General features: G+C 38.3%; 1 protein-coding gene across 21 annotated transcripts in view; it reads right to left on the reverse strand.

Moving 5' to 3' along the window:
• Positions 1–1,675: 1,675 nt before the first annotated feature.
• SVIL (supervillin) overlaps positions 1,676–25,476 on the reverse strand; it is a 134,113-nt gene continuing 110,312 nt past the window's right edge. For 20 of the 21 annotated variants that reach the window (XM_059468589.1, XM_059468597.1, XM_059468577.1 and 17 more), the window contains 21 exons: positions 21,070–21,220; positions 18,296–18,379; positions 18,127–18,213; positions 16,884–17,061; positions 16,503–16,675; positions 15,121–15,276; positions 14,217–14,353; positions 13,543–13,690; positions 13,271–13,416; positions 12,251–12,426; positions 12,007–12,151; positions 11,291–11,567; positions 9,484–9,635; positions 8,209–8,314; positions 7,187–7,394; positions 6,218–6,351; positions 5,403–5,558; positions 4,849–4,992; positions 4,047–4,168; positions 3,078–3,233; positions 1,676–2,951 (listed from right to left, as the gene is read on the reverse strand). In XM_059468589.1, the coding sequence (XP_059324572.1) occupies positions 2,865–2,951; positions 3,078–3,233; positions 4,047–4,168; positions 4,849–4,992; positions 5,403–5,558; positions 6,218–6,351; positions 7,187–7,394; positions 8,209–8,314; positions 9,484–9,635; positions 11,291–11,567; positions 12,007–12,151; positions 12,251–12,426; positions 13,271–13,416; positions 13,543–13,690; positions 14,217–14,353; positions 15,121–15,276; positions 16,503–16,675; positions 16,884–17,061; positions 18,127–18,213; positions 18,296–18,379; positions 21,070–21,220 (3,123 nt within the window). In that variant the 3' untranslated portion in view covers positions 1,676–2,864. The other variant, XM_059468629.1, reaches the window with a different exon arrangement.

Raw genomic sequence — 25,476 nt, forward strand, 5'->3', positions numbered from 1 at the left:
CTCAAGGCCTGAAAGCTATGGTATTGACGGAAAACACAGAATGCCATGTTTAATGTACTACCTTTTTCATGTGCAGACTTCTTACACTAGAAACTTTGCCTAAACATGGAGTTCTTGGGTGTCTATTTGAAACAAGCAGAGAACACCAGGTAACCCAGGCAAGCAACCAAACTAACCCTGTCCCCCTGGCCATGCAGGACACGTTTCAGCTCTATTTCCCATGCAGGGCTCTAAAACCAGTTCAAGAATATTTTAATGGCCCTTTGTAATTTCCAACCACAAATGGCATCCCTATAGTGGAGAGGGAAGGTAGCAGAAAGCTAAAGCATAATCTACAATTCTGTCTAAGGCCTGACACTGATTTGCTTTCTGTTGTCAGCTTCACATTTTGATAGTAACAATATATAATGGAAAGCATTGTGATAAGTAACAAGTATATAATGGATAATAAAGTATTTTCTGCAAAACCTTAAAGTTTTCCTGGGCAATGTTATGAGAAAAGCACCCAGGTAGAAAGTTGGGTTCTGTGTCCTGGTTCATGGAACTGGGCCATTAAATACAAAATAGTGGAAAATTTACAGGGACTCTGAGATCTGACAACAGCGAGTTGTTTCAGTGCCTGCAGCCCCCTTGCTGGCTCTTCTTGTCTTTCAGCTGAGATTCTAAAGGCTTTAAGGTGGGTGAATGTTGCCCTTCAGCAGCACTTAAGGGCTGACAATGTTTTCAAGAAACAAAAGCAAATGATACTACCCTGCCAGAGGGAAAACCAAGGTCAATCATGCTATGCAAATCAGCTCTCGGTTGGAGAGAAAAATCAAAACAGAGGAACCTGCTACCCTCATGGTACAGACTGAACATGAATAATCAAAACCTAATTCCTGCTTGATTTTATCACCAGGGAGGGTGAAAGAGGAAAATATATGGGTGCAAAAATGCTTAGATGAATACAGCAGTGGCTTTAGAAACTTATCACTATAAAGCCCTGCATTTTCAAACTAACAGTGTATACATGCAGCTGAGGACCTCTGAGGAACTGGCATCTAAACAGCTTTTTGCTGGCATGTATGTAAGAAGCATTCTGGCTCTGAATACTGCTCCTAACATTTTCTTGGGTTATTTCATTTCAGTTCTTGACAGAAACCCACACATGAAAGGAAATGCTCCACTGCTAAAAATTCACCTGTAATATCTCATGTTAGGTGAATAGTACTTATGTATTTCTGAGTTTTTAATTCATTTACTTAAAGGCTTGGTTACAACTTACCAGTCCATCTGTCAAAACAAGATTCACTTTAACTATGAAGCAATATTTATTGCAGATCTTGCAGAAATCCACACCTCACACATTCAACAGTCCCACTTCAAGTCCCTTGGCCTAGGAGAATGACAAGAGCAGCAACAGGCACCACCCCAAGAAAAGCTAAAACCTGAGATATCACCACGAGCAGCTCTAAATGGTTGCAGGGCAGAAGGAAAGGTATGCAGACAGGAATGAAAATGTGAAACCCACTAGGATACAGAGGAGAACCACACAGCTTGTTATAGAAATGCCAAATGCCTGAAAAACATTTCAAACCATAAGCAAATATTTACTCGAAGATTCTATTCAATGTCCTAATTAATTGAGTGAAAAAAATTTTATCTTCAGTGCTTATTGAAAGAATAGACACAACGCTAATTTTCAATTCAAATTTTACTCCCAATTGCACAAAGGTTGAAAAGATTTTTTCAAATTTTGAAAACCAGCATAATAATTTTGGTTTCATATATAAAACAGGGAAACCCAAAGAATACAGAGTTGTGTGACTGACAGGTTCCAACATTCAGCATTAAAGTTCTGCCCAACTTTATCTCATACATTGATTATTTTCTACATTATCTGCTTCTCAAATTATAACTTTGTACAATACCCACAGATATCAAAGGTTAAAATATTTTGAGAAAATACTATGTTATGGGAGGTTCCAATGCTAGTACAGATTACAGTACAAATTAGTGACAAGTCAGAGCATCGCTAAGAGTTTATTCAGAAGCTTTTCCTTTCGGTTCTTATATCACAAAAGACATGTTTAATGTTTACAACAAGGATTAGAAACTGAGATGTTTTTATTTCTACTATTATAAAAGTAACATAGGAGACCGTTCTAAGCCATCTTCAAAATGCAGACCAATCTTTTTTTTTTTTTTGTATATAAACTGTACACAAAAAACAAGGCACTATACATTTTTGGATAATAAAGTATAAAGGTTGATTCGCATAGTTTCTCAAGAAATCCATGCTATAAATACAAATGCTTTTTTCAGTTTAGCACCTGAAGCAGCACTGAGAACAATTCATTAACTATTGCAAAGAGAAACTTTTCAGAATGCAAAGGAGATACATATTGGTGGTATAGCTAATTCAGTACAAGCAACTGCCATCAGCTACTTTTCTGTAGTTTTGACATGGAAGTCTTGAAAGTGAATACATATTGCATTGTTAAATACTTGTTCTATGTGTTTATATAAATATAAATTCTTTGTAATCCACAAACTAACAAAATAACACTTTACAAAGAGAACTTCTTTAAAAACAAAAATGGCAAGTATTGGATATAGCCAAAGGACACCTGCAGCAGTAGCTCAAGAAACTACTGTTTAAGTGCATAGGAGAACGGAGCTTAAAAACATTACCTTTAAGAGTCAAAATTGAATTCCATTTTCAAAGATTCTCTTGGCCTTTTATTATAATATTACACACCTCCAGATAGGTAGTCACTAATAACTTCGAATTATTTTTATTTGTTCTGTAAATGTAGGGTACAATTCTTCTAAAGGACATAGAGAGTGGACATCCCTTTAGTGCTCACTTCCATAAACACAGCTTAGAAAAGTCCTTTTGCCTTCTTCAGGTTAACTTGCTTCCAAGATGGCAGTGCATTGTACTCCTCTCTTGTCATCTCTAATGCAACCTGCATTTAAAATGAAAGGATGTACTATTAGCAAAAACAACTGATGAGTAGCACAACCAGCAAATTACCCTCTTGCATGGTTAGGCATAGATGCACAGAGTAACAGTGCACCTATTCTCTCCTTACCTCAAAGTCCTCATCTGAAAGATAAATTTCAAGCTTCAGTGGATCAACTCCCTCAGGCAGAGGCCTAGCTAAGAGATCTGCTAATGGATACACTGTTTTACACAGCTTGGCCAGCACATCCTCTACAAGTATTATCTGATTAGAAACCTCAGCGTCCTGAAAGGAGAAAACACAGAACAGGATCACAATGCTGAAAGCATCAGCTGTGCCCATGGCCATCTGCAGATGGCATGGGATAACCTGCCCTGCCTGAGCACAAAGCTGTATGTCCAGGTGTGCACAGAGGCCAACAGAGCTGCCCTACAAAAATTTCACAGCTAAAAACAGGTCTGCACTTAGCAGAAGGACATCCTGTTTTCCCAGAATCTCAGTTTAAGGCTGAAATCTGTTTTTAGTCATGAAGCCAGCATTTTCTACTAAGGATGTCTGCAGAAGACTTACAAAACAGAAAATGTCATTTATGTTGAGATGCCCTTTGACTGAAAGATTTAAAGCAGCTACATGTAATTTGGCTGTGACTCTGAATCCCAGATGAGGAAGTCAGTAACAAAGCCCTTGGGGCCAGCTGATCCTTTGAAAGGTGTTTTGTTCCCCTGCACTTTGAATCTGGGGAACAGACCAGAACTGCACATTGCTGCATGACTGAAACAGCTAATCTGTTAAGCTCAAACTCCAGCACATCTCTTTTTAAGAGATGATTCAGGTAACACTTTTCTTCTGTTTTTAACAAAAAAAGAATATGAGAAGTTACATGAAAAATCAAAAAGCAATGCCTCTGATATACACATTCCCAGTCAGAATTTAGCTGTGTTGCTGGTTTTTTTTTTCCCCTATGCAGACTTCTGAACTGTGCTTTCTAAGTTTATCCTCTGGATCTTGGGGCTTGCCAGTGGAAACAACCAGTGTAACTGACAACACAAGGCACAATTACTAGCAATAGGAAACAGATTATGCAATGAAAAGATTTACCATTTCTGTGATCTCTGCGATGTCTTCCCTGTGCTCCCAACTTGGGAACATATTAGTGAATGTCAGAGGTTCTAGGCCAGCATGAATTAGATAGGATTTGGGCGGCTTCTTTACATTTTTTCCTAAAAATAGTCAAAATACAAAGAAAAGGAGGGAGAAATTACAAAAGGTACAGTATTTTGCAATCTCACCCACTATTTAAAGCTACCTCCTAAGGGTATTTAATTTTTCCTGAAAAGCTGAAGTAGCTTAAGGCAGAAAGAATAAATTTTCCAGGATTTCTTTTTAATTAATATGGGACCTTTTAACATGTTTTTCAGTATTTTTACTGTATCTGACTGCAAAGATTAAAACATATATGCTGAAAATCCCCAACAGCTCCTTCTAACCCAGAGCCTTTCTTATCTTACAAAAGCAGACTTAGAATAGAGTAAGCAGAGTGTGATGGTCTGAAATTAGCCAAATTCAGGTAAATGAAACCTTCTGGTATGCTCAGCAGAAGTGTCCTGCCAAGAACAACTAAGCTTAAGCTTGGAGGCTTAGTGAGAATGTTTAAACTGTTAACTTAAACTGTGATTCTGAGGTGTAACACAATAAATAAAGCCTTTCCACTGTGGGCAGAGTCAGTAGAGCATCTTGGCAATTTGGGAACAACGCTGTTACTAAACAAATGGTTTGCTAAGAAAGAGTGGGCAATGTATCTTCAAATGCTTATTGATAACACTGAGGGAGCACCTTTCAGCTGAGGACAGGAGGCATGGACAGGTGTGACACACTCAGAGCAGGCACAGCAGTCTGTTACCTTTGCAGTACCGCAGCACCGTCTCCATGGCGCATTTCCTGTCCGTAGCCCACCTGATTCGAGCTGATCCAGTGATTTTGTTCTCCACAGGCCACCAGCCTTGCCACAGGTACACTTCATGGTGATTGTCAACAAGGAAGAGGGCTGTGTCAACACAGTCAGAAAATAAAAAATCCATCATTAGCTACTTACTAGTTTTTGTAATCCCCTGAACAACCCCAGTCTTTTACGCTTGTCAGCATCACAACAGGATCACTTCACATCTTATCAATTTCTTTGTTAATTATCCAGCTAAACTTCAACTGGACTCTGATTCTCTGATATAAACAACATATTTTTACAGCGAGCTTCTGGCATACATATATACACTTGATTATTTCTCAGCATCTTCATCATGGAAAAATTACTGTTACTGCCTACTACTGTATAAGCATCACATGCACACATTTTCCTGTGATATATCAAGTTAGAAGTGCTTACAATTACTAAGATACTGCCCAACGCAGGACACAGTCATCTGTTTTCTTGTTACTTAAGTATTTTAAAGCACATACCTGGCTGTGGGGCAGTGTAAAGATCCTCTTGCAAGAATGGCATGGAATTGATGACAGCAGGGTCTCTTGAAGGGTAAACATACTCAGTGGCTGAGAATTCTCCTGATGAACTACTGAGGCTGAACAGGCGGGGCGTGAAATTAAACTTTCCAGGATCTTTAAAGAACAAAAATTAAGAAGAGCCACAACAAAAAATGTTAGACTTAACTGTAAAAGCTAACAATACACTTTAAAAATTACTGTTAATTTTCTGGGTTTTGAAAAATCAGGAAAGACAACCAGATGTCTTGAGGGACTAGCAACAGCTGTAAAAAGGTGAGCTGAGGGGCTGGCTGCCATCAGTCTGAATCTGATCCTGGTTAGTTACTATCAGCCATTTCATAACCCGCTGTTCTGCAGCTTAAGTGAAGCAAGCCCATTGCAGAGTTAGCTGACAAATTTTCCACTTGGCAAATCAATTCCCCTGCTACCTTTGTTGGCAGTTTCAAAGCAAAGGCTGGACAGGAATGTGAGGAGAACTGCCTCTTAAATTCCTTCAGAAGAGAAGCAAAATATATTTGTAACAGTGTTAACTATTGCTATGTGCTGCCTGAATACAGAGGGGCAGCAGAAGCGGGGGAGAACTAAATGAAACACTTGGTTTTTCCAGTACTTTCCTTCTAGAACAGTATTACTTAACTCAGTAAGATTTTTGAAAGCATTTCTCTGAAGAACTCAACAACTAAAAAATTTTTCAAAAACTTTACATTATATCTGACAACACTGTACACCAGTAGAGTAAAATGTGAGTGCCAAATCCAGGAAGGCAGATCTACCTTGCAACATGCAGTCATAGGCCTTCCGATCTCTCCTCCCCAAGGCATCCCAGAATCCCAAGGGCTCTGACCCTTCGTCACATTCATGAATTGTCACCTTGCTGCTGCTGTGCAGCCCTGCCTCCAGTGGACACCTATAAAACACAAAGAGAGAGTGGACTCATGTTGCTCCTGCCCCAAAAACACCTAACACACAAAGCTGCTGGCCACTTGCATTACTGGACCCCAGAAGTACCTTACAGGTTTGTTGCACACTTCAGGCCAACACAAGCACTTTGAAAAATTATCCAAAAATAAGACAGGGAATTTCAACAACTATTCTTGTAGCATATGGATCCCATTCCCAGAGTGAAGGAGATGCTCACAGGAGTTCTCAGTAGGGATTGTCACTGCCTGCTTTTGTAATGGCTGCTGTTCTCCTTACATGCTTTCCCAAGTTAATTTTCCCTTTCTTACCCACAAGGCTAGATTCTAATCCTGCTATTGAATGTGCTTTGATTTGCTATTCAGTTGTTTAGCATCTCACTCCAAATGGAAAACGACTTTGTTTTAACTGTAATTAGTACAGTAGGAAGAATGTAGGTGCCTGTAAGAGTGATGGGGGGTCAGCACAATCCCTGGAAGGGTTCAAGGCCAGGTTGCATGGGGCTTTGAGCAATCTGGTCTAGTGGAAGGTATCTCTGCCCATGGCAGGGAGACTGGAGTTAGATGATCTTTAAGGTCCCTTCCAACCATTCTATGAGTTTATTAATAAATGCATTTGACCTCCTGTGAAAGCAATTACAGGATATGAGTTTTCTACACTCTACCAAACCATCCAACCTTCACTCCTCCTCCTGACAAAGCATACACATGCTGCATTTGTACTTAGAGGACAGCTTTATTTATTTCAAATTTTCTTTGAGTAAGACTACTTCAAGTAAATTGGTAGTCTATATATCGTCTCCAAAATATAGATCAGACACTCACTGTTCTTTTATTTTATTGGCTGCTGTTCTTCCTACATCCTTGGTGTGAGCCTGTGCTTTGCAGCCATGCCACAGGTAGATGAGAGCTTTGTTGATATTGAGGACAATCATGGATGTCCTGGAACGCAGGCTGCTGCAGTGACACGCTACTTCAAGTAAGTTTCCTTCATTGGGAACTTCTCCTCGCACACAATAAAGCCTCCAATCACCTGGAGAAGACAGGAACAGAGCAGCACTATTATAAAATCACATGGGACTGAAAATTTAAAACCCCTACTCTGGAACAGTTGTTCTCATACTGGATGAATTTCACCTCCTGCGTGGCTATGTTGTGACAGAATGAATTAGCTAAGCACTGGGTTTGGCTAACATTACTTCAGAAACCCCGTGCAGAAGAGATGCCTTCTAAAACCTTGCTACAAGAGCACAAGTACTGAGAGCTGAAGAGCTTAACAGAGCAGAAGAGTCAAGTTCTGCTGTTTCATATGGTGAAGAAGGGAAACAAACACAGTATTCCTCCTATTCAGCTCTCTTTTCCCTCTGCACCTTAGGAACATAAGGTCACAGTCAAGTGAAAACTGAAGCATCTCCAAGCTACACTTCCACTGAAATTCTCCTTCTGCATTCAAGGAATATCTTACAAAAAGCAGTGATTGGGGAATAAAAGCTTAGAGCTTTCTTTGGAGCAGAAGAACTGCTCATAAAAACACTCTTCCTCCCCAGACTGTGTAGAAAAGGGCATACTTTAAAGCAAATGGAACTTGGCTTAAGCAAAATCAAACTAAAAAAAATTATATGTGCATCAATACAATCAAGTCAGCATGCTCTAGGGTGACAAAATCCATTCTCTGCTCAAAGAAGGAAAAGGCTACCTTGAAACAAAGCATTACAAAGCTGTCTCAAGAGTTTCATGCATTAATTTTTCTTTTCTACCGAGTAGGGTAGTTGAGGCTGAATACAAAGCTCTCCACAACAGCTCAAAAAGGATTTTGGGGCAGAAACTCTTAACTAACAATAATTTACTTTGTGCATTTTCTTCTTCCTCTTCCCTTCTTCCAGCATGCACAATCATCCCTCCTTGGAAACACTGCAAGAAGCACGGTGGTTCTTTCCCTTGAAGGACTTGTACCTGGAAATTGAACGCACCACTCTTCATTAAAAAAATAAAAGAAGTATACAGACTCAGGAAAACTGGTCTCTATAGATTATTAAAAATTATATAGTTATGGCCACCCACAAAGATAGCTTTCCTTCTACTTTACAACTGCTGACTATTGTTTAAATTACCATACATCAGCACGCAATGGGTTCCATATGTGGCCTGCATATTAAAAGAAACTCTAGCTGGAATCCAACAATTGAGTTTCAGAGGATAATGGAATACCAAATGAACTTTAATTTAAATTGGTTTAAACTAACCTTTTTTGAATTTTATGAATATTTACAGAACCTGTCCACCTTGACCGATGTTCACTGAAACCATTATGGAGATAACATAGGAACTGAAGTGGGTTCAAAATTTGCTATAAAACTGGTTTCTTTGATAACATGCATGTTCTTTGTTCACTAAACATTGCATGAAGAGTATGAAACTGATATAGCCAATTCCTAAATCAGCTATGTTGCAGAGACTCTCACACTCTTGATCAAGGGCCCTTATATTTCTCCTCTATGAACTCCTGTCTTGCTGGTCATTTCTACGCTGCTGTTAAAAAAACTAATTAAAGCAGGACCAAGGCACAGAAACTAACTTTAATCCATCCATCTTGTATGCTGGTAACAGTGAAGCCACAGGAAAGCCCAAGTCTGCCTAAAGACAAAGCAAATTAGCCTGTCCTCTCAGCTTCACCTTCATTTCCTAGAATCTCTGCAAACAATGCAATTAATATGTAATTACAAAGTAAGCAAATTCAAAATTTCCAATGTATTTTTTTGCCTTGGCCTGCAAAAAGTGCTTCTCCTTGGCACTAGGAAGACAGTCCTGCTCTCTGAACATGCACTTGAAAGGATGGCATGAATCTGTGCAACTGTGCTTCACCTATTCCTGCAGAGAAGGGAGAAAAGACCTTCTCCTTCAGCCTTTTCAGAAATATCCTTAGAAGCACCATTTGGGAATGACAGTCCATAAAGGAGCTTATGTGTCTCTGGCAATTGGAATAATGTCAAAAGTAATTTTGAGGTCTGTGTTTGTAATGGCAAGAACACGTTTACAGAAAGGCAAAGAAGATAATTCCTGTTTACTGTTCATGGCTATCCAGACAGGCAGATCTTACCAGATCTGCCATCTAGGAAGCTCACCTGTGCTCCTCTCTCTTCATCAAGTTCCACTGTCATGAGAGCTGATGTTCCTTTCTCACTCACTGTGGAGTGCCTTCCTTGCCAAAAGAAATACACACATTTCTCTTTTCCAACAGCCCGTACTTGTTGCTCTCCTTTTTGTCTGCTTCCAACTGTGAAACAGAGAGCACATGCTGAAGAAAATATTCTGGCTATAGGTTTAAACAGCACATGGTTTCATCTCATTTGCCAGCTCAGCACTATCCCATCCAGAACAGGAAAGAAAAAAATGTGCAATTGGAGGAACATTAAGTCTCCAAGCCAGAGTGTCCCCATGCAGAGCTGGCATTGTCTCCTCAGGTGGATGTAAGCCCACAGGCAGAGATGCCTGTCTTGGCTGCAGAAAGAGATGTAGAAAGACCTGTTACTATCTGGAGAAAAATAACTGACAGCATTTGAGCCAATTTGCATGTGAAATGGCCTGTCCAGTAATGTTAGAAGAAGAGTGCATTATGGCTGATTTTCCACATTACACACTGTTCTTTGGCAGCAGGAGAGGAGCTGCTTTTTTTTTTCTCCTTAAGAGTCGGCATTTACTTGTTATGATAAGCAAATAATGTTTACAGCAAGTGAGATTCACAACACAACTACTTACAGAACATTGCACTCTTTACAGTGAATAGAGAATAAACAGTTAGAATGAAATCAAAGATTAAAAAAACCCCAAGAGTTTTAAAACAGATTTGAAAAAAAAACGTTAAAACATCTGCCTTGATTCCAGCAGTGCTGAGCAGCATCCAAGTGAAACACTTAGGAGAAAGCATCCTGTTTTTTTCAAGTTGAGAATACTCAAAACACTACTTACTTTAAAATTTATGGGTTTCATTCTTATCTGTACATTCAGCCCATAAAAGTACTGCCTCCTACATAAAAATTTATTCTGTTTTGGAGTGATGGAATATGTTTTCATCCATTTGGATTAGAAGTCTGTTTACAGTTCAGTACTAGTGTTACCCACTTCTCCCAAGACTTACAAGCTTTCATATTTTTCTTGGATTTGCCAGTATCTGATCTCAATGATCCTGACTAAGACCTACTTACATTTTTTTGGCTAAAAGCCTGAAGCTGTATAACTGTTATGTGCTTTCAACTGACTTTAATAAACTCTATTTGGAACAATCAGTTTTAGACTATTTGTTTTTAACTTACCACAAAAACCACCTATTCTTAGTTTAGTGCCACAAGGGAGAGTTCCAGTGGGCTTATTGAGCTGACTGGTTCTCAGGCTTTGCCTGCTGCTCTCAGGCTCTTTGTCAGAACACTGCTGAGCCTCAAATCCAGATCAAAGGGTTTCCAGCAACAGCAGAAGGGATAGCAAGGGCAATGAGCTGGCAAGGGCTTTTCCTGGCATTGTTTTATTGATCTCCATAACCAGCAAAAGTTTTTCTTGTTGCTAAGCCTATCTCTTTTGCTAGACATTCAGACCACTGCCATTAGTCCAGTTGCCTAACTATTTTGGTGTTAAACTGTGGGCTTAATGAACTGTCCTGTGAACATGTACACCACCAATGGTGGGTAAAAGCAGAGATGGAAGCATTACATCTGGTATATCAAAAATAACTACAACTTTTTTATTTTCTACTGCTTTCTTTTAAACAAAATACGAAACTTTACATTTTAATGACCTAGAAAGGCGAAATTAGCATCCTTAACCTTTCAAACTGCCTCACATCCATGGGAATCTAGGTCTGGATGTCACCACTAACAGCAGGAATTTTAGCTGCACTTCTGCCTGTTTCAGCAGGATGAAATGGAATTGTTCACTAACCTGTAGTGCTCACCATGTACTTCCACTTCACCACGTATGTGTCTCCCTCATGGAACTGCCCTATGCTTTGCTTAGGCAGTCTACTATAATCAAATTCCAGGATATGCCAGACATCCACAGAGGCAGTGATAATTTCAAACTGCCTCCCATCTTCTCCTTCTACCAGTCCATAACCCCGGCCAATATTCATTCCATCTAAGACCGTGCCCACAGTTGTTTGAGGCACAGCTACCATTAGCATGACATCATATGGTTTAGAGTCAGATCTGGATTCTTCCTGTCAGAAAACACAGAGAAGGGATTTCTTTGAGCACAGCATTTTTTTTCTCCTTGCCACACAGTTCCAGTCAAATATTTTAACTCCTGCATATTTCAGTACTTTAGTATCTTGTCATCATTTGAAGCCCTGTCATAGCCACCTCAGCAGTATTCATTGAGCTGCCTGGCTCATATATTAATAAGAATAACAACAATAAATATATCATTATTTATATATAAGATATAATCAAAGCATAAGATATAATTATATTATAATCTATAAATAATAATAATATAAAACAACTCTGTGGGTTCACTCTGGGAGGTGATGTTCTGACCTCTAGATCAAAGCCCACAAGATAAAAAATGTGCTCTTGATCCTTGAGCACAAACTTCCCTGACTGCCATCCCAACTAAGTCATCTAGTTTGAAATACCTAGCATGCTTATTATATGCACCTTCTGGTGAAGGGATTCACTAGAATTCTTCTCATTGAGTTTCTTCAGTTCTGTCCAATCAAGAAATTTTTCTTTGAACAGTATTGTCTCGTTATGTTCTGTGAGTCTGCCAAATACAGCCCAGTCTGGGCGTCCTTGTCCCTTTCTGTGCAAGGGAAGAAAAGATATAGAATCAAAATAAACACTGTGAAAAGAGGGCAGGAAAACTATGTATCTGCAATGAGACTAATTTGAGTTACAATACCTGGGTATGAGGGGATTGCATTCTCCGGGGTCCAGAGGATTTATATCACAATTGGAGTAGTCAAAGGTGCCATTCCACAAGTGTTTTGCCAGCTGGAATGCCACTTTTCTTTGTGCTAAAGTAACTTCTTTTCCATGCCATACATATACTTCACTGCCAAAATCAAACACCAGCACCTAAAATCAAAATCAAACAACAACAAAAAAATCAACCTACTATTAGGTTAGGTGATACCCTGATCCTCCAGTTTTCTTGTGCTGAACAGAAAATCCTCCAAATACAAGTTTCTGTATAGACGGTAACAAAGAGCACTGCAATGCAAGTAAGGACAGGCCAGTGGTCGGCATTGTGATGTCCAGTTTTTGAGGATGACTGGAAGTAAGTAGGGGGAATGCTGTGATGTGTATCATTATGTAGCTGAAGTCACTAGCAGCTTAGAGAGCTCTTACTGCTAAAAGTCTGGTTTCTGTTGCATGCCTGATAGCTGTCCAGTTTCAGCAGCTTTCTCTGACATTTCAGACCTATGCATTGTCCTACAGCCAGGGAGGGCTGACAGAACACACAATATAGGCAAAAAGGCAGTGACTTCAATACTTTCAAGAAAATGCATCATATCCTCATTTTATAAACCTGCTCTCCTTCTGACTTAGATGGGTGAAATATTTGTTGGAAGATGAAAAGTCAGCTAGGGATAGAAATAGAAGAAGGTTTTATTTTGTTTTGTTTTTCCAAAGTGCAACTTATTTTGTACTTCATGGCTCTGGGGTAAGCCACTGTTGACAAAAAAGATTTACACTTCCTAAAATGGTATTTTACTATGAAGATAATTTCTTGAGACCTTGCAGCACACTCTGGAAAGCAAAGTATGGAAAAGCCTTTCAGAAACACAGAGGACCCAGCTTCAGCGATCCTCTCCACAAGCATTTGCAGTTACTGCAAGTCATTACCAGCTGCACTTGTACAACATGCACAACACACATGTTCCTGCACTTACCACAGGAGCAGTTAGTGGCACAATACCTCTTTTGGTTGTAGCAGGGTACATTTTGGCACCTTGCCCCAGTAGTCATCCTCAGGAATGAGTTTATCCTCTACAAGGCGGTAAATGCAATTTGTTTCTATTATTGCGGCTTCGTACATTTCGTCTTCTTCAGGACTTCCAGCGGCTTAAGGGAAAGATTGTCAAAAACAACAAACAAAAAATTAACCTCCAAATATCTTTACTAAAGAGAACCAACTCTACTATTTTATTGTGGTAGAGTATCAGATACTGTAACTATAACAATGCTTACACTGGTAATTTGTCTGTCCACCAAGGAGTTTCCAGAAGTCTTTGGCTGCGTGGGTATGGGTATTTATTCCTTCTTCTATAGTCTGTATATAAGAAGCTCTACAGCCAAGTTCCCTCTTTGTCTGAATTAAAGTTGCAAGTTCTGAAGCCTAAGAGATTAACAGTTATCTGAACAGGATTGCTTAAGTCTTTGGAATACTTGTGCAATATTCTTGCTCGGTGAGAAGGCAAATGAGATATAATACAGCAAATAGCAGAAGAAATTGTTATTATTTATTGCACTAAATAAACAGACACTAGAAAAAAAATTTACATAAATGCATTCATTCTTTCATTTGCCTTAAAGCAAGACTGATCTCAGTGGACATGGGAATGAAAAGGACATCCTGCAATTCAGACTATTTTTTTTTTTTTTTTTTAGTTTAGTCTGTATCCTGAGGATATCCTTTTTTCTCTTGCAGCTCCACAAACTACACACTCCTTCACAAATGCCAGCTTTCATTCAGTGCATGACCTAAAACATATTTTCAGGAATCCTGCATATCTCCCTGTCACAGACTATCAGTTACATGCCACTTTTTGAGAGAAGTGGCACTAAGGCTCAATTTTATCAGAGACACATATTGCAAAGGTTCTAAAAATAAATAATAAATAAAACCTCACAACAGTACTGACCTTTGCTTTTTCTATGACATTTGCAAACTCTCCTACCCACAAGAAACATAAATGTGGAGTTAACAACAGGAAACAGTCTCCGCTGTTCAGTGATGAGGCTCTTGGTTCAACTAATCTTGTTTGAACATGTCTTCTTCCTAAAGAGAAAACAAAGCTAATTATATTCCTTCAACTACTACTATCAAATGCCACGATCTAATTTGTTTTGAATGAAACACAAACAATCCCAGCACATTTAGCAAAATATGTGGAAACAGACTGTTTAAGAATAATTAAAAGACTACTACTGTGGAAAAAAAGTTTACTCACAGGAAACAAAATAAATGTTGTCTCCTATCAACTAATATTTCTATTATTTCCTGTTCTTGCTTTAACAACTCTGTGTCCTTCTGGAAAGAAATTAATTAAGTAAATGGCAGACAGCAGCAAAATTCCAGAACCTTTTACATTTGCTTAAGTGAAGTCATAGCACAATTTCTGTAGGCAGTAAAAAGTTTTAAGAATTTAGGATTTTAAGAATTTTGCTTTCTAAAACCTTGCTATTTGCAGAATCAGATATGCTACTATGAACTATAAGGGGAAGTGGAGCAAGAACATTGTCACATCATTTCCAAATTATATTGAGCACTGGAAGAGTGGGACACTTAAAAAATTTCCACAGGGGATAGCCAGAATTTATATTGAAATATTCTGAAATATTGTTTTCTCTTTGGGAAACACACGCCAGTGGACCAATGCAAACCTATTTGTAAGGTTTAACTTTTTTTACACAATTACCACTTATTTTTTTCAGGTTTTGGGATCCTGAAGATTTAGAACAAGCTAAGCATCTAAATGTGGTAGCAACTCCCACATGTTACATTCAGCCTATTATTTATGGAAAGTAAAAGCAGTTCCAGCATACCTTTAATTTGCAGGAGCATTAGCTTCTTGTATGGCACAGCACTGTTGTTAGAGTTCTGCTCTGTTAGATTAACACTCCGCAGGCTAATGTTGCTGAAATTCTCTTTGCTTGCCAGGCCAGCAAGTGCTACTTCTGAGAAATTTGAATTTGTAGACACTTGTACATGAAAAGAAATTGGAGGAAAGACAGACAGATGTAAAATTAAAAAAAAAAAAAAAAATAAAAAATTAGTTGCTGCATTAAGAAAATAATTTCTGCCCATTATTTCCAGTTTTTCTTCTTCTCCATAGCAACAGTAAAGGCACATTAACCACTACCCCAAAGATTTGTGGGTTTAGGACTATCTTAATTTCTAGATATCCAAGAGTACACTGTCAGTGTCAGAATTGGCATGAATACCAGCTTTACTAGGAACCGTCCTACCCAATGTCTTGTGAAGTACTGTGCAGATCTTCAATGCCTTTTAAGTCATTAATAATAAAAGACAGCACAGAGACAAGGCTAATTAACTGTAATTCCCTTAAAATTTGGCTGAGACAGTGTGATGCAACACTCATTTACATTTCAAAGTCTTAGCCATGTTTTACTGTAAACTTACAGTCAGATTCTTGTCTACTTTTGTTTATTGTTCAACCAAAGACAAGACACTTTTTGAATTTATAACTCAGGGAAATCCTTCTCATGAGATGGCAACAAAGTATTACATATATACTTAGTGTTTTCATCAATACAATCAATAGTTAAAAATGATCTTTCTTTACTCAAGTGTAGTAAGGAAAACTCGTACCCCAAAATGTAAGAGTGGCTGGACAAATCTTTGAATAAATTTTACAGTGATGTCTTTGTTGTCCGTCTGGTTGTCAGGAAAAAGCAAATTCACAAGTAAAACACCTTGTAAGCCCTGCCACAAAGCACTGATCCTGTATGGAAATTAATCAGAAGGAGTCAAGAAGGCTAATTCCACTTTCTGAGAGAAAATTAGGACCCAAAATTGAGGCCAGTGTATCTGAACAAAAATTCATCTACTCTTGCCAGCTCTCACCCCAGCATGATGAGGTTGGATCTGCTTTCCTTGACCTCCTCACCCTGCAGGCATCGTGGCTCTCTCTCTTCCCCCTCTGCACAAGGTGATTGTGCTAAAAATAAATAATTAAATCTGTGCACAGGAGGTGGCTATAGGTAGCTTTCCATGAGGAAATCACAGATGCCTTTCTCTCCAGGTCTCCTATGCAGTCTGTATTTCACCTTATACCTCAATCAATTTATTGCCACTCAGAGAATATGTTCCATTCCTTCAGTTCCATTTTTTGCATTGGGATTTTTTTTCTTTTTTAATTACAAAGGCAAGATGGTGTCTTGTACAAATCATCCTGCTGGCTTACTTTTTTCTACTTTCATTCTCTTTGACTCCATGAAGGCAACATTCAGTCTTTGTTCAGTATACTCATGCAGAATATCTTGTCTTGCTGCAAGCATTTTCAGGGGGTTTCTGGAGGACTGGACTCTGCGTGTGGGCCTAACTGCACGTTTGTGCTCTGCTACAGAAGATGTCAACCTGAAAAACAAGCAGTGTTTATAATCATCAGGTAATTTTTCTAGTCAGAATCATCTAATGACAATAAATCAGGATCAATTCCTCAATTCAGGCAGGAGCATGATTTCAGAAGAAATGAACGTGCCCAATAAGGATGACTTAGAGCTGAACATTTTGAACACTGCCCTTGTCTCAGCATTCAAAACAATGGGGGAAAAGTAATTCTTACTTTGGTGCATAAGGATCAAAGATGGCATCGAAGTCCTCATTAAAGTCCAAAGGCACTGAGGAGGAAGGGAAATCCACATGGCGATAAAATTTGGAAAATGTTTCATCATCATCCAGCTTCATCACCTCTTTTACAGACCTTCCTGTAACTGTCAGCACTGTCTCTTGCATCCCAGCAACTGCAAGAAAAAAACACCTCACCCAGTAAATAACCATACTAGAGTTTCTAAGTCTAGAAAAGGCAAACATGGCTTGTTTGGTAGTTGCCTGGGTAATTTTTTTTTCAGTGTGGTGGTGGTATTTTGGTTTTTGTTGGGGTTTTTGTGTGTTAGTTTTTTTTTTAATTGATGGTAGAAAAAGTGTGTTGATAAAGAACATTAAAACAGTGAACTGCAACTCATATGAAATAACCATTATACAAAATGGTAGGGAAATAAAGCTAAATGAAAACTTGGACATTATAAATGAGTTGCTATAGTATGATGATGTAAGCATTTTAGTTTTTGTATATTCCATCTTGCCTCCAACTGTGTAATTCCTGCCTTTGAAAAGATCTAGAATCACAAGAGGAAAAGTCACTACTTCAGACAAGTGAGTGTGGCACAGTCATTATTCTATGCTAGTGCCTCCTGTACTGAAATGTAAATACATTTGTTTATGGTATCTGTTACACTACAAATTACATAGAGATGTAATAAAGATTTTTGTCTTACAAATGGAGGACAGACATATGAGATGGAAACACCAGACAACTCTAGAGAGCTTCATAAACAGTCAACAGGCTGTGAGGGAAGCTGATGAGCTGCTACAGACAGTCAATTTTCAAAAAAGCAGGAAAGTGAATGAATTGTGCTTGGGAGCAGCTTAGTATCCTATTTTGATTTTAATAGGACTCAACTACATTTAAAGATGTTTCACTGTATATGGCAATATGGTTCAGACTGGCTGTGTGCTGTTAGGAAATTCTGCCCTACAAAAGGATGTGTACATCCCTGTTTCCAGAGAGTTAAGAAAGTTATTTAGGCATCTGTGATTTATTTTACTGTACACTTGTAATACAATTGCAAAAGGCTTTTTTTAAAATTTAGCAAAGACTGAATCACAAAAATAAAATTTTCAGTAAATGCAGTCTGAGCAAAGAAACATTCAGTTTCTGCTACCAGATATTTTAACTAAGGGGCACTTTAATCAATTTACTAAAGTTAGAGGGTGGATATACTGCCACCCTTTGTAACTCTACCAACCTTTGTTATTCAGCCTTCCCAAGAATGACTCCAACTTGTCAAGCTTCATATCTGATTCCAACTGCATGTCAGGCCTGGCTTCAATTTCTAAGCAAATGAGAAAATAAAACCTGTTAATTGGCAGGAAGTAAATAAGCCTGAACCTATTTCAGCCATTTTTCTTTCTTACCTTCCAAGGGCTTTGTAACTGGGGTGGTAGACTTCTGCCGGAAAGGGGATGCTGTTGGTGTCAGTGCACTTGGGGAAGCCAGGCCTGCACAGGGACACAGAGCACAGGAAATGCAGCCATGAGTCAGCCTGTGCTTCCAACAGGGACGACAGAGAAGCTATCTGGGGAAAGCAGCTGAGCCTGGATACTTCCTACAGGCCAGCACACTTCCCCAGCCATTGTATTGGAGATGGCAGAGGGCCCTCCCTGCTCCTTTATTCAACAGTAGCCTCAGAAACCACCCCATTCACAAAGCTTCATTTCCCAGTGTCTCTTAACAAGCTAACGCAAGATATAGGCTGTCTCTGGAATATATTAATTTTGCTCCTTTTCAAGGTAGCAGCAGATCATTTGTCCTACATTTTGGGCTCCAGCTGTGCCACAAGCTTCATAAACATTGAAGTGTTCTGAAAAAAAAAGATAAGTTTAGCAGGGAAGTCACCATGATCTTGCTAGGCACCTTCACCTCTACCACTCTCTTGCTCCCTTTTTAAAATTTAAGCACTCTATGAATACACATAACAGAATGCATCTGACTTGTGAATGCTGTCCCTGGATTTCACAGTAATTCTTGGTCCCTGTTCAGTTTTTAAGTATACATGGAAATTGAAGTAGAAATGGAAGTTAGAATCTCCACCACATCAAGCACTACGCTCTCCTTTTGTTGTACTCTCCTCCATCCTTCTCAGTAACTATCATAAAGCAATTAATTCTAGACCCAGTGGGTAAAATAAGGATAGATTTTTTAGTTTTAGTTGTCATGTGAATCTACACTGGTCTAGTAAGAGAACTGCACTCTATAGTAGTCGTGGGTTTTATTAGGTAGAAAAGGATACTGAGGCAAACAATTGCACCTATTAACTTTTGCTGCCTAGACTTTCAGTAAATGGAGAAACAGACATTTATACTGTTCTCTATTATCTATTTTCCACTTAGCCATAGCTTACTAATTACTGAGCCATGTAAGCTTAAGCCTTTAGTTATTTTGATCAGATTAAACCAATACTGTGCTGGGAGAACATATACTAAACATGTTTCCATTATCTTTACTGCACGTTGTAGCAATATAATTGTCATCATCGTTAAATTCCAAGTTAAATTTGGAATATTATTAGGTAGCTTTTCCAAAAGCAATTTTTTTCCTCTGTTACCTAAGAGACTCAAAATTCCAGCAGATTTTAAGTCAGTGGGTTAAGCCTTCCTCAAGACACACTCAAGAGAACACAGCTCTTAAGCAGCTCTACCAGTACATAATCCACAAGACCACAGAGAACTGCTTAGGAGAGGATCACCTTCCAATTAGGACGGGATAATTTTCAGCCATAAGAAGCAATTAAAATACAGCATCTGTGCACATGCATATAACAAAGATGTTATTTTGCATTGCTTTTTCATAATCTCTTAAATTAAAAACTCATAATGATAATTTATTCTTTCAGGATATAAATCAGTACACATCTAACTTGGGCTACTTTTATTGATTTCACTGTCATTGCATTACCTTACTTCTTCAAAAGAATCATCACAGCACCTAAAGAGATCCTTGCAAGATAATTTTTTTATTAAGAAGGGCAAATGCTCTTCTATTCGTTCTTTTCCTTTCCAATGACCAAACTATTTGCAAAAAAAAAAAAAAAAAAACCACCAAAAAAAAACAAAAAAAAAAACAAACCAACAAACCCAAAACTCAAAGAGCAGGTCTGCTCTGAACTCTAAACAGTTTTTTTAGTGACCCTTCAAAAAGGGCTACTCTTTAAATAGTGACCAACTGTCATTTCTAGCAGCAAAATGTAAGCAGCAGCTAAAATATGTTACTAACAGAGGCAATTCCTAATACCATTTGTCTGTTTGTCTGCCAACAGATTGTGGCTTGGATTGCAAGCATTTACTCCTGTTGCAGTATTGCCCTTGCCCTACAGTGAATTTTTTTTCATGGTTGCAATTTAATTCAAGGTTCATTGTTGTTGTGTTTAATAACCAAGTCCCTGTAACAACCCAAAACCTAGTAGTCATTAAGCACAAAAGATCAGTTTAGGTGCCTTCTTCCCAAAGCTATCATCTTCCCAGGCATGCTGTGTGAACAGCTGCACTCCTACCATGTGCAGCCTTCAGAGACTCCTGTCCACTTCAGAAGAATGATTAGATCTGGAAACAGTGACTGAATTCAAGAGATCCCAAAAAAGTCAACATTGCTCCCTTGTCATTTCTACTCTGTGGTTTTATGCAGAACCAGGGAATCTTCAGCCAAACATAACACTTCAAGCTGTTGTCCAAGACAGCATCCATAAAAACAATACTTGTTTGCTAAATATTCCCAGTGATCCTAGGAGTGGGGGAAATGCCAGCAACAGAAACAGCTCGATTTCACAACTATTCTCTAGACAGTGCAGCTGGGTTTTCAAAGGAAGTAAAAAAGAATAATCTGACTATGTCCTGTGGGTTGTATTAGAAGGAAAACCAAAACATATATCCCTGTTGCAGTGGTAGATTTCCACCAGCCAGACAGAGCCCAGTGATAAGTGGAGGGCAGTGCAACAGTGCAGAATAAAATGGATCAATACCACGCCCACAAGAAACTAAAGTGAACAGCCTCATGACACAATTATTCAGCTGAAGATAAACAGTCTTCCTCTTGCTAAATACAGATGCAGTTTCTGCATTGCTTTAGTTTGACTTTATTTTGACTAGACAGATAAGAGGTGTCTTATTTATATTGGGATCATTTCGTCACTGACCTTTTTTTACCATTCGGCCAGCCACAGTGAACTGTGTGGAGTCATTGGCTGCTCCTTTTCCCTTGGACTTCCAGGCTTCTTCTCGAGCTGAAATCAGGTGTTTCCTCTCCTCAATGGTCATCTGACTCTCCTGGTTATCTGCCATTCTTTGCTTTTTGGGGGAAAGAAAGAAAGAAAGAAAGAAAAAAAGAGATGTTTCAAAAACCTGCTAGAGACATAGCTAAAGACTGGTGGAACATTTCAGCTGCCAGATGCAGAGGAAGGGAGCAGGGAACAAGCTGCTACAGTGAAGTCCCACACCCTGCAGGGCTTCATTGTCTTGCTGCCCCATTACACTGGGAGCACAAGGTTTTGGTCTGTGCTCTCTGACCTTTTAATGAGACTACCAGCCAGGGCAGATGGCACTCCTCTACTCAAAGCTAACAATTCACTCTGTGTAAGAAATCATTTTCCAGGCCTTGTTCTTTTGAGCCATGACTTACTACACAGGTGACATCACTACTGACTATGAGCAGATGTTTCCAGGTGTGCAAATCTGCAGGTGGCACAGGGACAAACAGAGAAGTGGTGTAACTTCAGTGGGTGATTCCTGATCAGTCTCTTACAGTAACTCAGCTCCCCAGGCAGGATTAGCAGTGTCTCCAGAGGCTGCTCGTTTTAGATCTTAAGTCAGCTTGCTCTCCTAAATATTTTTCCAAGGACTGATCATCTTCACCACTCCCTCCTTTTTTTCTCCCCCTAGGTCACCCTTAGCTTTCCTTTCTTGCTTTGGAGGTTGGCAGCCAACAGCTGGAGTGATTAGAAGCAGAAGGAGCACTGTCTCAGTGCCCTTCTCACACAGACAGATTGATGATGGTACTTTAGGTAGGGAAGAAACTGAATTTACATACTCTGCTGTAGCTAGGTCAGGCCAAAGGACTGTTACTTTAATATAGTCATCTTTAAAAACTATCAACATTTCAGGGATTACACTGCATAGAAGTCAAACAAAGAAGTATTTTTAGTGCATGGGACTGTCAACTCTAGAATTACTTTCAAGTTGATTCTATTAATCATTTTTCTTCACAACCTAGCTGCTAGAATTGAAAAAAATAAATTAAAATCTCAAGCTTTAATACCACTCTAGGTCAGAGTACCACAGAAGGAAAATGCAAAAGTATGCACCAGCTTGTGAACATAAAAACTATTCTCCTTTCAAGAAGATATTGTTATTTTTTATTTTCTTAAAAATCAATCAGACTAAATAAATAAGTCATTTTATATAAAAACTATTGTGACTGCAGGGGACACTCTAATATAGAGAGTTTGTAGCTTTCAACATTTACCAGGATCAGCAGACATTAGCCAGAAGAATGAAGACAAACCAAGAAAAAGTTTGTACAAGGACTAGGGCCACTATATTTCTGCAGCCTTCTGCAGTAACACTTCCTCTCCATTTATCAGGAAAAAGAGCTGGACAGACAGACAACAGGACTGCAAGCCATGATAATCAAGATTAAATACTCTGATTTTTCCCTAGAACTCCAAAATGTTCAATAGAAATAACAACATGCAATCTATTCAGTATCATTTCCTCATCTGTCAAAGCCTTTGAATGCTTTAAAGAAAAACACTGAAGAAGTTTCTTTCATTTCTTCCACCCAGTCTCCACCCATTGTCAGCACAGCCACCTCTGGGATGAAGAGTTGATAGAAAATACCACAACAACATATTAAAGGAGACCTGGGCAGGAAATTAATAAACACCTAATGAAGCCACAAGTAAAATTTCATACACAAACCAAATATTTTAAACTTGAAAAGGATGCTGACTTCCATTATGATATGAGGGAAGTTAGGGAGAGGCAGAAAGGAGTAAAATAATGTGGATTTGGGTTTTTAACCTTACAGGAGTCTTAATTTTGGATTTTATCTCCAGCAAATACCAGGAGCTTCAGAGTCTACAGAGCTACTGAAAATTCTGAAGATGCAGACCTAGAAAGTATGTGTGTTAATCACTACACACATGAATTGCCAGAAAGATTGTCAGTCATCCTGGAGCTGTGTCAAAGGATAAAAGAAAACAGCTGTCAGACAGGAGAAGCAGACTTTTTTTTTTTCTTTTTTTTGAATGGAAGAATTCAAGCTGTTCCATTGAGCGAAACATCTTTGGAGCTCCTAATCAAAAGAAAAAATCAGACTGTCTACGTATGTTACACAATTTGGAGAAATTCCACACTAGATCTCTTCCTAATGCATGAGGACTCCTACATTAATCTATTAATGAACAAATAAACAAAAAAATTATAAACTAAATAGACACCAAGAAATTTCCCATCAACTTAACTTCCCTTAACAGTTCTGCTGAAAACCAGAAGTCTATGCCATGATTAAATAAATAATAATTTTATATAGCTAGAAAGCTAATATGAGCCAATGCAACTGTCAAAAGAAATTTCAGAAAAAATCCACCTGCTAGTTGGGAAAAGTTTGGAAAGCTTTCAGAACTGCCACATGGAGCATTTGTAGAGGAATTAACTGGTCAAAGCCCATTCTAATTGGGAGAACATATGTTAAGAAAGCTAAAACTCAAGAAGATTCTAAGTCCAAATTTTATTTCTAAGTTTAAAAACTCAAATTATGATATGAAAGAAGAACCTCAAATTTGCAACTGTAAAAAAGTCAAATCAAAAATTAATATATCAAGAATAAATAAAAATAACATACAAAAACTTAGGAATAAAACAGATCCAATGCAATTTTTTCACTTAAAGTAGTTACTTTCAATGAAACATTCTAATTTATTGTGTAAAATAGATGGATGTGTTCATTGATACCTTAGACAAAAAAACTGGAAAAGGAGATACCCCAAAATACAAGAGCTAATTTCAAACAAAAGCCTTTGAAAATGGGAAAATAATTAGGATAAAAGCTCAGATGTGGACAATATTTAGAAGTAAAACTAAAGCATGTAGGAACAGGTCACACAAGCTGTTGGCTCTTCCAGACACCCATGGCAAGGCTGCTGCAAAGACAATCAATGAAGAATCAAATCACCAGCATGTAATTAATGCCATTCCACACGGCATTATGGAAAACAGGTTTAATCAAAAGGGTAAGTTTGATGAGCTCAAGTGTGATTAAATGTATTAACGCTGTTATCTGTGATTTCTTTAATACATTTGAGTTAATCACAGATGACATTCTGGGGTAGGTTTTTCTGAGCAACATAAAAATACCAGAGCAGCTTACAGGCTGTAAACTGGTTAACTGACCAAAGAAGAAAGAGCCATGCAGTGATCTGATTCATCCCAAATTTGATCAAAATGTTTTCATGAACATGGAAAACAAAGGATGCAGTCTCATCCCCTGAGAAGACCCTCATGATGACACCAACATAGAGGAGAATGATGAAGATAAAGAAGAGATAATCACATAGATGGTTGAAAAAAAAAGGATATTAGAAAAGTCTGGTAAACCAGGCTTTTAAGAGAAATGTTATTAAAAAAAACCCCAACCCAGCCAATTAGGAAGACAGAAAAAGAAGAGAAACAAAAACTCTCATGGAAAGTTGTTTGGAACAGATAATCTGTACTGGAATAACTCATCCATTTCCAGACTCCATGCTTCTACCCAGGGTGCTGACAATTTTGCAAGGTTTAAAATATTTTTTTTAATTAACATTAGATTATATCAGGTAAGTATGTATTTTCACTGAAGAAAGGGTTAGGAGTTACATTTAACACAGCAAGAATAATAACATATGAAGAATTACTTAATATTGCCAAGAATTTTCTGTAGGCTGACAGTTTAGAATTAAGACTGCGTGTTTTTCTAAAAGATCCTGTTTTCAGGCTGGGAGGGATTTACAAACTCAATGCAAGAACAGTTAGAAAAAGGGATTACTTTCTCCCACAGCTTGGCTAGGTTGGATGATGATATTGGTCTTTTCTAGCACATTTCTTGAGGGTATGGCAGGCACTCCCCTGTTTATGCTAAGGAAAGGGCCACTTCTAGGCAATGCTCCTAAAATTTTGCAGTCCAAGCAAGGTCCCCTTTAGGTGACAAGAACTGAGAAAGAGTGGTCTGTTAGCATGCTGCTGTTTGGTTTTGTTGTTTTTGTTGGTTGTTTTTAATACAAGAAATAAGATAATTCATGTTTTTCTATGTAGAAGATCAAGACTGCCACTACCTGGGGGAATCAAAGCGAAGAATGAACACAAAAAAAATCTGTTTTTCCAAAGGGGGTTCTATTAAAACAAATACTATAAATTACATAAAAGAAGAATTCAAAAAGTATCTTTTTTTTTTTTTTTAATACAAGTAACTTCTCTAGTGTAAGCTCCTAAAACAAAAAAGCATAAGGAGAATCCAACAGTTGTACAAGTATGGTAAAAAGTCTCTGTGTTGTTTTGCTCTGCAACTTTAT

This window comes from Ammospiza nelsoni, chromosome 1 (assembly GCF_027579445.1).
Source record: "Ammospiza nelsoni isolate bAmmNel1 chromosome 1, bAmmNel1.pri, whole genome shotgun sequence".
NCBI lineage: Eukaryota > Metazoa > Chordata > Aves > Passeriformes > Passerellidae > Ammospiza > Ammospiza nelsoni.